The sequence below is a fragment of the Dendrobates tinctorius genome, unplaced genomic scaffold (assembly GCF_039654945.1).
Source record: "Dendrobates tinctorius isolate UK_male_01 unplaced genomic scaffold, ASM3965494v1 ptg000126l, whole genome shotgun sequence".
Lineage (NCBI taxonomy): Eukaryota > Metazoa > Chordata > Amphibia > Anura > Dendrobatidae > Dendrobates > Dendrobates tinctorius.
This window is the reverse complement of record NW_027361794.1, coordinates 2,540,730-2,555,018: the sequence shown is the minus strand read 5'-3', so window position 1 is coordinate 2,555,018 and position 14,289 is coordinate 2,540,730. Positions and strand designations below refer to the sequence as shown.

Here is a 14,289-nt window from a genome sequence, read left to right as displayed (position 1 = left end):
CATTCTCCCCACCACCCCATCATCAATGCTTTTTCCCCACCACTCCCATCATTGCCCTTTCCACCACCTCCATCATTGCCTTCTCCCCATCACCCCATCATTGCTTTCTCCATCACCCCCATCATTACCATTTCCACCACCCCCATCATTGCCTTCTTCCCATCACCCCATCATTGTCTTCTCCCCATCACCCCCATCATTGCTGTCTCCATCACCCCATCATTGCCCTCTCCATCACCCCCATCATTTCCTCCTTCCCCATCACGCCCATCAATGCCTTCTCCCCATCACCCCCATTATTGCCTTCTCCATCACCCCCATTATTGCCTTCTCCATCACCCCATCATTGCCTTCTCCCCACCACCCCATCTTTGCTTTCTAGCAATCACCCCCATCATTGCCCTCTCCTCCACCTACACACACACAGACACACACAGCACCATTCACCTCTCTGCACATTCCCCCGCAGCGCTACGCATGCACACACACACCACCACTCAACTCTACACACACACCACCACTCAACTCTACACACACACCACACACGTACATACAAAAACACACACACCACACCTCTTTCCCGCAGCTGCAGCATCACCGCCTCCGGCTGCATCCTCTCTCTGAATGATGACGTCATCCAGTGGCGCTGCTGTCCGTGTCAGAGACAGGAAGCCCGGAGCACCAGGCAGGAAACAGGATGGATCCCTGCAGCTCTGTTCCACTGCTATTTTCTCTTGTAGGCAGCGGAGCTGCTGGGATTGCTCCCTGCCCACCACACATGAGGGCAATCTGGCCAGGGGCCCCCCAGAGCCTCGGACCCAGAGAAACAGGCCAGATTGCCTTCATTATTAGCCGCCATGCAGGGGCCCCCACCACCTCTGGGCCCCTGTGCAGCCGCACAGGTTCCCACAGTACCGCCATCCCCCCACATAGTATAATGTTTGCACAGTACCACCATCCCCCACACAGTATGTTCCCACAGTACTACCATCCCTCCCATACAGTATAATGTTCCCACAGTATCACCATCCCCGCACACACAGTATCATGTTCCCACAGTACCACCATCCCCCACACAGTGCAATGTTCCCACAGTACCGCTATCCCCCCACACACAGTGTAATGTCCCCATTATGTCTCTGTATTGATTGACCACATACAACACACAAACGCAAGGCAGAAGTAACCAATATCATTATTTATTTCCCTGATAGTGGTGGGGAATTGTGATCACTATGGCATCAGTGAATAATACAAAACTGGGTGATTACGAGGTGAAATATACAATATCATAAATACAATGAATTCTCAGGCTCACTCTAACTGTAATAGCTGCCTCTAACCATATGCTACTTTAGCTACTGACAAGGGTGATGGTCCCAACACATATAGGCCTCAACACTACCTCTTCTGTGAACACAGGTCATAGTGGAGGTCTCCGGTTCTTCCAGCTAGGCCACGTCCTCCTGACAAAGTCTATTAAGGCTCGCTGAATTGCCTTCAGTTCAACCTGCCCCTGTCCTTACTGTAGTACTATCCCAGGCCAACACCTTTACCGTATGTCAGTGCTGGAAGCCACAGCCCAGCTTACTTGCGCCTCCTACTTTTAACTGCAGGTGTAGACTCCCGAGCAGAATCTCCTCTCGGATCTTCAGTGCTTGGACATTTCTCATACCTGAAGTAGGCAGGGCTGGGACTCGGCTGTTGCATGGAGTAGTCTGGACTCTGGGTATTGTCTGGCACAGGTCTGGTTCTCAGGCCTTGGCTGGCATAGCCTATATTCTGGAACTGATCTGCTTCCCGGCCTGCCACAACCTTCTGCCTTGGGCATTTTACCACTGCCTGTTACCTCGGCCTCAGTTTCTTCACTGGCACTTGTCCTGCTCGTTCTTTGCTTGCCACCAAATTTGCTCCTCTTTTTGTAGCAGGCTGTGGTGACCTTAAAACTGTGTGAGGTGTTGTTTGGGCAATCATATTGTGTGGGGTCCATCATAATGTATGGGAGACCTCCTACTGAGTTACCTGGGTCACCAGAGGGAAAATTTCCTGGCGATGAGTATGATAGGGTTTAGTAAGTGAGAAATACAGACTCTTGGTCTATCTAGTTGCAGACTTAAATTAACAAAGGCAGCATGCGGTCTTCAGAGTCGGGAGATATGACTCTGCCAAATATATCCAAATATATTTGCTCTGGCAAAAATTAAGAGACCACTGCACAATTTTAAAAAATCAGCTTATCTACATGTCTGACAGCCATTCCAGTGACAGTTGAATTCCAACAAGAGTACACCTCATTCTACTTAATGTGCTTCTGATTAGGTGATCACCTGAACCAAATCTTATTTAACGAAGGAAAGTATAAAAAACCCTGCTGTGCTGTTCACAGTCCTCTTGCAATAGGACAAGCTGGATGGCAAAACAAGTGCTAGTAAGATCCCAAAAATAATAGGAATGAAAAAAAACTTTTACCCATTTCCAAAGGAGTTGAAAAGAAAAGTCTTGAATGAGGAAAAGGACTCAATTCTGGCTTTATTAGCAGAGGGATACAGTGAGCGTCATGCTTAAAGTTTTCAGTCTAATACAACAAGGTCAAACAGCAGACATTGGGGACAACAAAGCTACAGACAGGCAGAGAGCAAAAGCGACTCTCCACTGACCGGGATGATCGTCATCTTATTCGAATGTCAATCAGCAACCACAGGATGACATTAAGTGACCTACAAAAGGAATGGCAAATGGCAGCTGGGGTGAAGTGCACAGCAAGAACAGTTTGTAACAGGCTCCTAGAGGCAGGGCTCAAGTCATGTAAAGCTAAAAAAAAACTTTCATCAATGAGAAGCAAAGGAGAGCCAGGCTGAAGTTTGCCAAAGACCCTAAGGATTGGACAACAGAGGAATGGAGTAAGGTAATCGTCTCTGATGAGTCTAATTTTCAGCTTTGCCCAACACCTGATATTCTAGTGGTTAGACGGAGACCTGGAGAGGAGTACAAACCACAGTGTCTTGAACCCACTGTGAAATTTGATGGAGGATGGGTGATAATTTGAACTGGAATTGGACAGGTTAATCTTTGCGAAGGATGAAGGAATCAAGCTGCATGCAAGGCTATCCTGGAAAAACAGTTGATTCCTTCTGCTCAGGCAATGTTCCCCAACTCTGAGGACTGGTTTTTCCAGCAGGACAATGCGTCATGCCACACAGCTAGGTCAAGCAATGTGTAGATGAAGGACCACCACATCAAATCCCTGTCATGGCCAGCCCAATCTCCAGACCTGAACCCCATTGAAAACCTCTGGAATGTAATCAAGAGGAAGATGGATAGTCACAAGCCATCAAACAAAGAAAAACTGCTTAAATGTTTGTGCCAGGAGTGGCATAAGGTCACGCAAAAGCAGTGTGAAAGACTGGTGGAAAGCATACCAAGAGGCAGGAAAGCTGTGATTAAAAATCATGGTTATTTCACAAAATATTGATTTCTGAACTCTTCCTGAGTTAAAACATTAGTATTGTTGTTTCTATATGATTATGAACTTGCTTTCATAGCATTATTTGAGGTCTGCAAGCACTGCATTTCTTTGTTATTTTGAACCATTTATCATTTTCAGAAAATAAATACAAAATTTAGTGCTTGGAAATTCGGAGACATGCTGTCAGGAGTTTATAGAATTAAAGAACAATTTACATTTTACTCAAGAATATACCTATAAAGAGAAAAATCAGACAAACTGAAAATGTTGCAGTCGTCAAATTAATTTTTGCCAGAGCTGTGTATGTGTGTGTGTATGTGTATATATATATATATATATATATATATATATATATATATATATATATATATTTCTGTATATCTATTTCCTTTAAGTTGCGGGGGCCTTATTACAGCTATTGCAGTGGGACCTGTGATTTCTATCTATTCCACTGTGTATAGGATTATAGAGTATAAGTATAATAAAGTAGTTATGGACGTGACGTAGCTCACATTGTGCAGCAGCTCTGTTTTCCCAATAGTGCTGAATATTCTTGTTGCTAAAACTGTGATTTTTTTCCACTTGAAACCTTTTTTAACCTTTTTTAAACACCTCTGATTAGTGCCATTATACAATATACAAGCCTCTGATGGCTCCAGTGATGCACTGTAATACTGTAATGCTGTGTATCATCACTGCCTGTCAGTGTAATACTAACGGCCCCATACACATGAGATAAGTGTTGGCTGAACGGTCATTTGGCAGACGGCTATCTCTCCCGACTCCCCCATGTACAAAAATATTCCAGCTTTCCTGTGGTCTGTATGAGAGTCGCCTCCAGACTCCTCTAGTGGAGGATTATCTACAGGAAGAACAAACGGATTATCCTCTGAAATTCAGGATGCCAGATCCTTCTCTGCCCTGACATCACCTGTCCTGAGGCCCCCAAATACATTATATGGTCGCCCAAACCCCCCAAAATCAGTGCTTTCATGTAACTTTAGTCTAATGTGTATGGGGGCGTTAAAAGGTAACTTATTGGACGCTGCCTCTGGCCCGGCCTAATAGACCTTCGTACATTGCAGCCCAGACACCATTATTGGGCATGTAAGTATCGTAGTAATGTGGTAGGGGGCCGGGCTTGGGGGGTGGACCACTGCTTTCCAGATGAGGCACAGATGAGACGGAGACCGATTCCACTTTTAACAGTTTCAGATTTATTTGTCGTCCTGCTGACGACCATCAAACAAGCACCGCAGCTTCTTTACACCACTCTGTTTCCAGGCCCGGGTACCTATTCCTTAGCTCCAGTCGCAGTAACGCACCTCGCGGATATTTCACTGGGGGCTGTCCTAGACTAATCTACCCCCAGCACTTCACCTGCACGAGGTCGTCTTCCAATCGGTACCCCTGGGGCCTCGTCTGTCCTGCGGTCCGTTAAGTCAGGGCCTCCCCCTGACTGTCTCTTCTCCTTGCCTGTCCTGCGGTCCGTCGGGTCAGGGCCACCCCCCTGACTGTCTCTCCTTTGTCCGTCCCCCTGGCAGAGCTCTTCTCCCTTTTCCAATCTTCTTCTGAGCTCCTCCCGGGACTAGACTCCCCTGGAGCCCCGCCTTCTATTTATCCCCTCTCTCACAGGGGAATTTCCCACCCGGGCTCCTATCTCCCCGCCCCCCATGACTAAGCGGATTCCTAAGCCCTAAGCTGATGTTAAGTCCTGTACTACTCTCCCCTGCCATCTTGTGGTCATTTCACGGTACTGCAATCCCTTTTCTGTCTTTCCCTGCTGTTACCTTTCTAACCTGTCAATCTCTGTCCCTAGTGCACAAACTGTCCCCTCCTTCTACCAGTCATGTCTGTCCGTCAAGTCACCTTCCCCACACCAAATAGGCCGCCCCGTACTATCAAGTACTTGGGGGAGGAGGGTCATTCAGCCAAACTCTGTCACACCTTCTTAGATGCCATGTTTGCTTTTCACAGCAGCAAATGGTTAAACTACCAGGGTTTTTGTTGCGTTGCAGCGGCACCTGTGCCGTCCCTGCGGTGTACATCTAGGTTCAGGTGCCTAAGAGTTAAAAAAAAAAAAAAAATAATCAAAAAACAAATGTTTGACGTGTTAAAAAATAACAAACTGTGTCTTCTGCTTTTTTATGTTATTCCCTTTCTACAAGAATTGTTGATGACAATTTTATTTTGAAACATTTCAATATCTGTTTTTTTTCTTGTAATATAGGATAGCCTAAGGCCAGAAATAAACCCCATAAAACACTGTAGACTTTGTGATCAGATAATTTCTGTCCAAGGTGTTTGTGATAACAAAAAATCTTTTCTAAAAGCCTCAAACTTCTGTGTGTGAATCAGACCTGAGATCTAACGTGATAGAAGATTACAGTGCGGGGAAGACGGGAAACCTTCATATAGACGGCCGGTGGGGATGGAGTCAGTGACGGACTCTGGCCAAATATGTTTCTAGAGCCGTAGTAGAAGATGAAGATGTCGTCCTCATCATGAAGTAGTTATTTCTCCTGTCCCGTGTAATGAATATCTCCTGCAGTATTACTAATGCCGATTCCAGTGTCGGGAAATGAGACGAGAATTAGCGTTATGGAAGATGAGTCTATGAGGAACGTATTCAGCTGCCAACTCCGAGGGAGAAACTGCTTGTTGTCTGTGGCCTAAATATATAGGTTTTATTAGTAGATGTGAAGAAGGAAACTAAATACTGTAAAATAATAAATCTCCTCATATGTTTCCCTTATTATCTCCAGTAATTTTATTACACAGGATGTTTATGATGTTACATCGGCTCATCTTCTCATTCAGGTCCCTACAATATCGGATCCTCTCAGTGAAGATCTTCTATATAAAAGAATTTACCTGATTTACCCATCAAAGATGGATATGGACAGAGACAAGATGGCGGAGAGGATATTACACCTCACCCTAGAGATCCTCTTCAGGCTTACTGGAGAGGTGAGAGATTCTGATGATGTCACATTCCATCATTCTTATCTATGGGAATAACAGATGGACAGAACTGGAGAGGTGAGGACTCTGGAAATGTCTGTAGTGAGATTTATTAATGTGTCTCTCCATAACTAGGATTACACAGTAGTGAAGAAGACCTCTAGTGAGCGCTGTCAGGACCCTGTGTCTGAGGGATGGGGAAGACCCCTGAGCCCAATCACTGGGCCTCCACCTCACCCCCTGATACATGAGGACATCAATGACCAGAAGATTATAGAACTCGCCTACAAGATGATTGAGCTGCTGACTGGAGAGGTGACACTGCTGGGAATGCTGGGACATTATACAGTAACGCTATGAAGGGATTGGGGGGTAATGTTATCACTGTATGTGTCAGGTTCCTATAAGGTGTAAGGATGTCGCTGTCTATTTCTCCATGGAGGAGTGGGAGTATTTAGAAGGACATAAAGATCTGTATAAGGACATTGTGATGAAAGTTCCCCAGCCCCTCACATCACCAGGTAATAGACAGGACTAAATGCACACAGAATATAATTATTTGTAAGAATAAATTCAGTCCTTGTATGTGTTTCCTCCAGTTCTATCCAGTAAGAGGACAACACCAGAGAGATGTCCCCGTCCTCTTCTTCCACAGGACTGTAAACAAGAAGATCCCAGTGTTCCTCAGTATGATCAGGTAAATCGAGAGAAGGTGTCAGGAGATCTCCCTATTATGTGTAGACGGCTGTGAAGGTCTTGTGCTCAGTGTTGTTTTATCCACAAATATTATATGTTTTATACTTGGAATATAACTGAAACTATGATTCTATTGCTCCTCGGGTTTCCATGTGTAAATTATAAAAAGGATGATCCCTCTACACTGTGGCATCCCTTCAAATATTTGTAGACAGCTATTAAGTCTCCTCGTAGCCTTTCTTTTTACAAGATAAACATTCCCAAATCCTGTAACCGTTCCTCGTAGGGCATACTTTGCAGTCTGCTCACCATCCTGGTAGCTCTTCTCTGAACTTGCTCCTGCTTTTCAATGTTTTTTTTTTTTTTTTTTTTTTTATAAATGTGGTGCCCAAAACTGGACACAGTATTCCAGAAAAGATCTGACCAAGGAGGAGTAGACGAGAATAATTATTTGATGTGATCTACACCCTATTCTTTTCTTAATACATCACAGAACTTGTGTGATGAGAACAGTGGAGATGGCAAGATTAGAGCTTGTTAGGGCACATGAAATGCGTGTGTTCTTGCCTTAGTCGTCTGCCACCAAATTATATATTGGAGGTTTACGGCTGGAGAAATCACAGGACATGGACAATGAGTCGTGTCCCAGATGAATTCTGGTTTATTGGTTGAAATGTACAATAATTTATAGGAAAAATAAGGGGCTTTACCACACATTACCTCATTGCTTTTATCTCATAATTATTGCTTGTCTTTGCTGATGTCTGTTGCCCACATGTCATTATCTACATTACTCTAATGCTTAATCAATTAGGTCAAGCTGACATCTTGTCTTACACGTAATCTTCAAAGTCAATCCATATGGTCAGCAATAAAGTTTATCAATGGAAGAATCAATAGGGTTTTCCCATTTGCACAGTTGCACAAAGTATGTTGACGTTTGATCACCATGAGCCGAGTGGTAAAGCGTTGTACCGACATACTGGGTCGTTTTAACCCCTTTACCCCTGAGGTTGGTTTGCACATTAATGACCGGTACAATTCTTAAAATTCTGACCATTGTCCCTTTATGAGGTAATAACTCTGGAACGCTTCAATGGATCCTGGTGATTCTGAGTTTGTTTTCTCAAGACATATTGTAGTTCATGATGGTGGCAAAAATTTCTTTGATATGACTTGCGTTTATTTGTGAAAAAAATGGAAATTTGCCGAAAATTTTGAAAATATTGCAATTTTCCAACTTTGAATTTTCATGCCCTTAAATCACAGAGATATGTCACACAAAATACTTAATAAGTAACATTTCCCACATGTTTACATCAGCACAACTTTGGAACAATTTTGTTATAAGGGTTAAAAGTTAAACAGCGATTTCTCATTTTTACAACACCATTTGTTTAGGGGCCACATCACATTTGAAGCCACTTTGAAGGGTCTATATGATACAAAATACCCAAAAGTGACACCATTCTAAAAACTGCACCCCTCAAGGTGCTCAAAACCACATTCAAGAAGTTTATTAACCCTTCAGGTGCTTCACAGGAATTTTTGGAATTTAAAAAAAAAAAAAACAAAAACATTTAACTTCTCAAAAAATTTACTTCAGATCCATTTTTTTATTTTACCAAGGGTAACAGGAGAAATTGACCCCAAAAGTTGTTGTGTAATTTGTCCTGAGTATGCTGATACCCCATATGTGGGGGTAAACCACTGTTTGCGCGCATGGCAGAACTCGGAAGAGAAGGAGCGCCGTTTGATGCAAAATTGGTTGGAATTGAGATAGGACGCCATGTCATGTTTGGAGAACCTCTGATGTGCCTAAACAGTGGAAACCCCCCATAAGTGACACCATTTTGAAAATTAGACCCCCACCCCAGGAAGGGTCTCCTACCGCCCACCACAGCACTTCCAGAACCCATGACAGGTGTGATGGACACCGTATCAGTCTCACCACCAGAGACTGTACACATGTCCAAAGAGGTGCTGGGGAAACCCGAGGACTCCTGCAATGGAATGTAAACACGGCTGAAAGTGTGCTGCAGGAGGAACAGGACCTGCAACACATGACCACTTGGGGAGTGACTGGGACGGAGCTAGGTCCCAACCTCTTGGCAGGGATAGTGGGACCCAGCAGAGGCAGAGTCGGGAGAATCATCAGTAAAGCCGAGTTCAGACCAGAGGGCAGCGCAGTAACAAGCGGGTAGCATGAATAGAGTGGTAAGAAGCAAGCCAGGAGTAAGAAACCAGAGAGAACAATGCAGTACCAGGGGAACAGGCTGAAGGGAAGTCAGGGACGTAGCCGGGGTAGAGCCAAGAGTAAGACAGAGAGTACAGAATCAGCAGACGAATATCAAACGGGGAGCAGACTGGGTCAAACACAGATCAATCATACAGAAGCAGGCAATATACACAGGTATACAAGGGTCAGCTGCTCAGCCAGGAACGGACGTATCACTGACAACGAGCATAACACCAGTGCTGTTACTTATAGCCCTCCTGAAACCAAAGAGAGGCCACATAGGATTAACCCTAGAAGGACCGTAACAGAAATTCCAGGCAGACCATGACAACAGGCAGGGTCCGAGCCAATGACTTCCCCTTGCTGGAGAGGGACGGAGACCTGGACTCCTTTCTGCAAGCCTTTGAGCGGACCTGCCAACAGCACCATTTGTCCTCGGATCAGTGGGCCAAGTACCTGACCCCCCCATTTAAGGGGTAAGTCTCTGGAAGTTTGTGGGGACTTACTTGGTGGGACAGGGCTATGAGAGCATCAAACAGGCCCTGATCCAGCAGTTCCACCTCACCTTGGAGTCTTACCACAAGGCTGACCACATGCGGGCCCTTATGAGAGCTTCAGAGCACTGGACCAAGGGTCTGGAGCTCACCACCGGCCATGAGATCAGGAGGCTTTTGTTATGGAGCAATTCTTGTGGAACTGCCAAGCAGACCTCCAACAGTACCCCCTTGACCGGAAACCAAAAGGAGCAGCTGCTAGAGCTGCCCTTGCAGATGACTATGCCAATTACCGGGCCCCTGAAGCCAAGCGGTCCACCCACAGCACCTGGAAAGGGGGTAAGACTCATCTTGCCTCTGTTTCCTCAGCCTCTAGAATGCAAGGGGCGCCCCCCTCTGGGCGGAGGTGGGAGCTGAGAGTCGTTCCTGTGCTAACAGACACATGCAGTGTGTGCAGATGAGACAAAGCCAGAAGACACAGGAAGGTGTGAGAATGCCCCCAGGTGTGATGATACAGTGTGCTGGTAAAGGTAAGGAGCAGGTAGCTGCAAGGCCAGAACCAAAGTTGGTGGGAGGGGCTGCCGCAAGGATGGTAGGGCCCCTAGATGAGTCCAAACTGCTGGGTTCTGCGCAGCTGCAGGAAGGGGAACGTGCCATTGAGGTTGGGGCTGTCACATGAGAGGGGGAGCTCCCAGGTAAGGCCCCAGGGCAAGAGGTCCTCACACCCGGGATGCCAGGAGACCAGGTTGGCCCAACTGACTCGGCGACTTGTGTGGGAGCCGAGAGGAGGCAGGCACTGCGCAGGGTTATAGCAGTCATGGCTGCTGTCACCAGGAGTGGGAGTGCTGTAGTCAAAGGAGCCTCACGGAGGTCCGATGGCCTTCCCACTTCCAACCAAGTGGTGGCTGAGCCAGAGAAAGGCCTGGAGACGGGTCCCGGGGAACTGACAGAAGACGTGGCAGTTTCGTCTATTCTGGCCACATCTAGTTAGGGGTTTCAGGCAGCATTAGAAGCTGATAACAGCCTGAAGGCCCTTAAAGAGGAGGCAGCACAGCCTTTCACGGACTCAGATCTCGTGCGGGTAGTCTAGGACGAGGGACGGCTGTACCAGGTGTCGGTTCAGCAAGAGTCACCAGAGGCGTGGCCTAAAGACCGACAGTTAGTGGTACCCTATACATTCTGGGCTGAGTTGCGAATCGCACATGAGGTTCCAATGGCCAGACACTTAGGGATTGCTAAGACCAGGGCCATGCTAGCCCAGCATTTCTACTGGCCTAAAATGGGGACCGATGTGGCTGCCTACTGCCAATTATGTGACACCTGTCAGAGTGGGGAAGGCTGGGCAGCACCCCAAAGCCCCACTGGTGCCATTGCCCATAAATGACGAGCCTTTCCAGAGGGTGGCTGTGGATCTCATCGGACCGCTGTCCATTCCCAGCCACTCCGGGAAATGCTACATACTAACGGTAGTGGATTATACCACCCGGTACCCAGAAGTGGTAGCCTTGTTCACTTGGGCCGACAAGGTGGCCACCGCTTTACTGGAGATTTTCTCCAGAGTGGGATTTCCTCAGGATATGCTCACCGACCAAGGGACCCAGTCCTTGTCGCAGGTGATGTAAGCAAATATAGGTGCAACATCTGGTGGCCAGCCTGTACCATTCGCAGACTAATGATCTGTGCGAGCGGTTCAATGGCACCCTCAAGCAGATGCTTAGGATGTTGGTTGACTCCCACAGGAGCGACTGGGAGCGGTACCTCACACATCTACTATTTGCCTACCAGGAGGCTGCACAGGCCTCAACGGGGTTCGCCCCCTTTGAGCCCCTGTATGGACGACATGTACAAGAGCCCTTTGCTCTGGTGAAAGAGGCATGGGAAGGAGACTTGACCACCCCTGGTGTGTCTGTAGTTGGGTACGTTGTGCGCTTCCAGGACAAAATAATGGCCTTGTCGCTGGCTGGTGCAGGACAATATGACTCAGGCTGACCAGGAGCGCTGGTACGACCAGAACGCTAGTAAAAGGACCTACCAGGTGGGTCAGAAAGTGTAGGTACTGGACCCCATACCACAGGACAAGCTTCAGGCAGCCTGGTAGGGCCCATACCTCGTGCACCAGCGGCACAATGACGTCAGATACCTGGTCACCCGAGACCACGCCCGTGGAAGGAGGAAGGCCTTCCATATGAACATGATGAAGGCCCATCGTGAGCGGGAGGCCTGCGCCCTCCCTGTGTGCAACCTTCTCAAGGAAGGACAGGCCGAAACCCTCCTTGATCTGCTCACCGAAGCCAAGGCGGGTGGATCCATTGAGGACATAGAAGTTGGCCACCAGCTCTGTGGGAGGAACGGTCCCCCCCGTCGAGTGTCCGGGCCGGAACCAAAGGAGCCGTCATCCAGGTTTCGGGGGAAACTGTTCCCGGGGGACAGAGTTCAGGGGCGGACCGTTGTGACAGACAGGAGAGCTAGGGGAGGGACCAGTATAAAGAGGGCGGGGAATTCTCCGGGCGATGAATCAGCAGACCGGGACAGAGGCAGCAGGAGACGAAAGGAGCAACTGCAAGCGAGAGTAACTTACCAGGGCCAGGCAAGACGCTCACTGAGGGCCCCAGAGAGACTGCACCAAGACGAACAGCTGAGACTCGTCGTCCCGCTACAGCCTGTGGCCACTGCAGCCCCAGTCCAACCCGCGGCCGCTGCCGCCTCTCCACAGCCCGCGGCTGTGGCCTGCCTGCGGTCGCCCGCGGCCGCCTCTCCTCAGCCTGTGGCTGCAGCCTGCCCGCGGTCGCCCCGCGGCCGCTGCCGCCTCTCAGCCCGCGGCTGCGGCCTGTCCCCCGCCACCCGCAGCAGCCCCGCTCTCACCAGTGGCCGCGGCAAGTACAGTGTCGTTGGTGGCCACCATGTCCCACTCCGATCCACAGCAGGAGCTGAGCCTCGGCTTGCCACGGATTCCCCGTCGCAGCCGTTAGCTGCGCAGGTGGCCCATCATGGCGCGAAGATTCCGCCAACACCTCAGCAACTGGGCCCAGCAACTACTACGCCGAAGGACCACCATCCCGAACGGCGTGGGACGTCTGGACAGCTAAGTGACTGTATCATTACGGACCCGTAGTCGGCCATACCACGGCTCTATAGTGACCGGCTATTGCCAGGAGTAGTCGTGTTCTAACGTTTTGTGTTTGCTTGTATCGAGCCCCTGCGAGGGCAACCCGTGTTACCAATTTTTGTTGATCAAGCCTTGACTGAGGAAAGTTCCCTCTAGTCGTATAAATGTTATTCTAGTAAGCACCAAATTGTCTCGCGACTCATCACTGCATCCTGCGTACCTGCAAACACCACATTTGGCGTAGCTGGCAGGATGCAGTCTCCGAGCACGGAGGGCCCCCGGCCCAGCATTTCTTTGGGGGCCATGCTGAGCAATCTGCCCAGGTTCTCCGGCAGCAGTACTATGCTGTGGAATTGGACGGAGCGAATGCGTGGGTTATTCAGAATGCATCTGCTTACCCCTGACCTAGAGGCAGAAGTGGCCCTGATGGCGTTGGACGGGGAAGCCCGGGATACTGTAATGTTGAGGCCCCGGGGGCAGCGAAACACCTTCGTCAGGGTGTTACAGATTTTAGAAGAGGCCTATGGGCACCCGACCGATTTGGGGGAACTGAGAACCCAGATGTTTAGACGCATGCAGAAAGAGGGGGAAACAGTGACCCAGTATAAGAATGTTTTGCAGGAACTGTTTTTAGCCTTTGAAAGGAAGGATGGAGTCGGCGTGGGGACTGTGGACGTAACATTACGTGACCTGTTAGTGACCGGGTTACAAGACACCCTGACAAGACAGGCTTTGCGAGAGCGGGTGTGAGTGGACCCACATCTGACCTTTTCAGAGATAGGGAAGGAGGCACGGGTTCGGGAGCAGGAGGTGGAGGTGACGGTCCCCGTGGGGATGGCTCGGAGTATCGAAGCATCCGTAAGCGCCCTGAACGAACCCCACTGGGTACAAGAGGTGAAGCGAGAGATACAGAGCATTAAAGGTGAACTGGCCGAAACCAAGAAAGAAGCCACAAGGAGTTGGCCAGGGCCGGGTAAAGGAGGCATCAACCATCACGGCCCCCACCCAAGTTGGTCCCCACGACCATTTGCCTCTTACGATTGTGGAGATTTGGGACGCGCGCCCGGAGCTGGAGCCCATCACACGGGGTGGAGGAAGTCACGAAGACCTGGTCGCGTGGTGCCCAGTGGTATGGGCAGAGATCAAAGGCCGTGCCGTGAGATGCCTAGTAGATACGGGATCGCAAGTTACGACCATGCCAGAGACTTATTTTCGGCAGCATTTTCCTGAAGCAGTGAAACCTCAGTGGGGGACCGTGATAAAGTTGGTAGCCGCCAACCAGCTACCAGTTCCTGTCGTCGGAGTAGCCTGGATGCAGATTTCG

At 48.7% G+C, this 14,289-nt stretch overlaps 1 protein-coding gene across 2 annotated transcripts in view; it reads left to right on the top strand.

Annotated features, from left to right (window-relative positions):
* The window catches only part of LOC141047252 (oocyte zinc finger protein XlCOF7.1-like), a 62,736-nt gene that overhangs the window by 33,063 nt on the left and 15,384 nt on the right, over positions 1-14,289 (top strand). For both annotated transcript variants that reach the window (XM_073542254.1, XM_073542253.1), the window contains exons 2-5: positions 6,287-6,436; positions 6,566-6,745; positions 6,828-6,951; positions 7,030-7,127. In XM_073542254.1, coding sequence (XP_073398355.1) covers positions 6,287-6,436; positions 6,566-6,745; positions 6,828-6,951; positions 7,030-7,127 — 552 coding nt within the window. The remainder of the gene's footprint in view (positions 1-6,286; positions 6,437-6,565; positions 6,746-6,827; positions 6,952-7,029; positions 7,128-14,289) is intronic.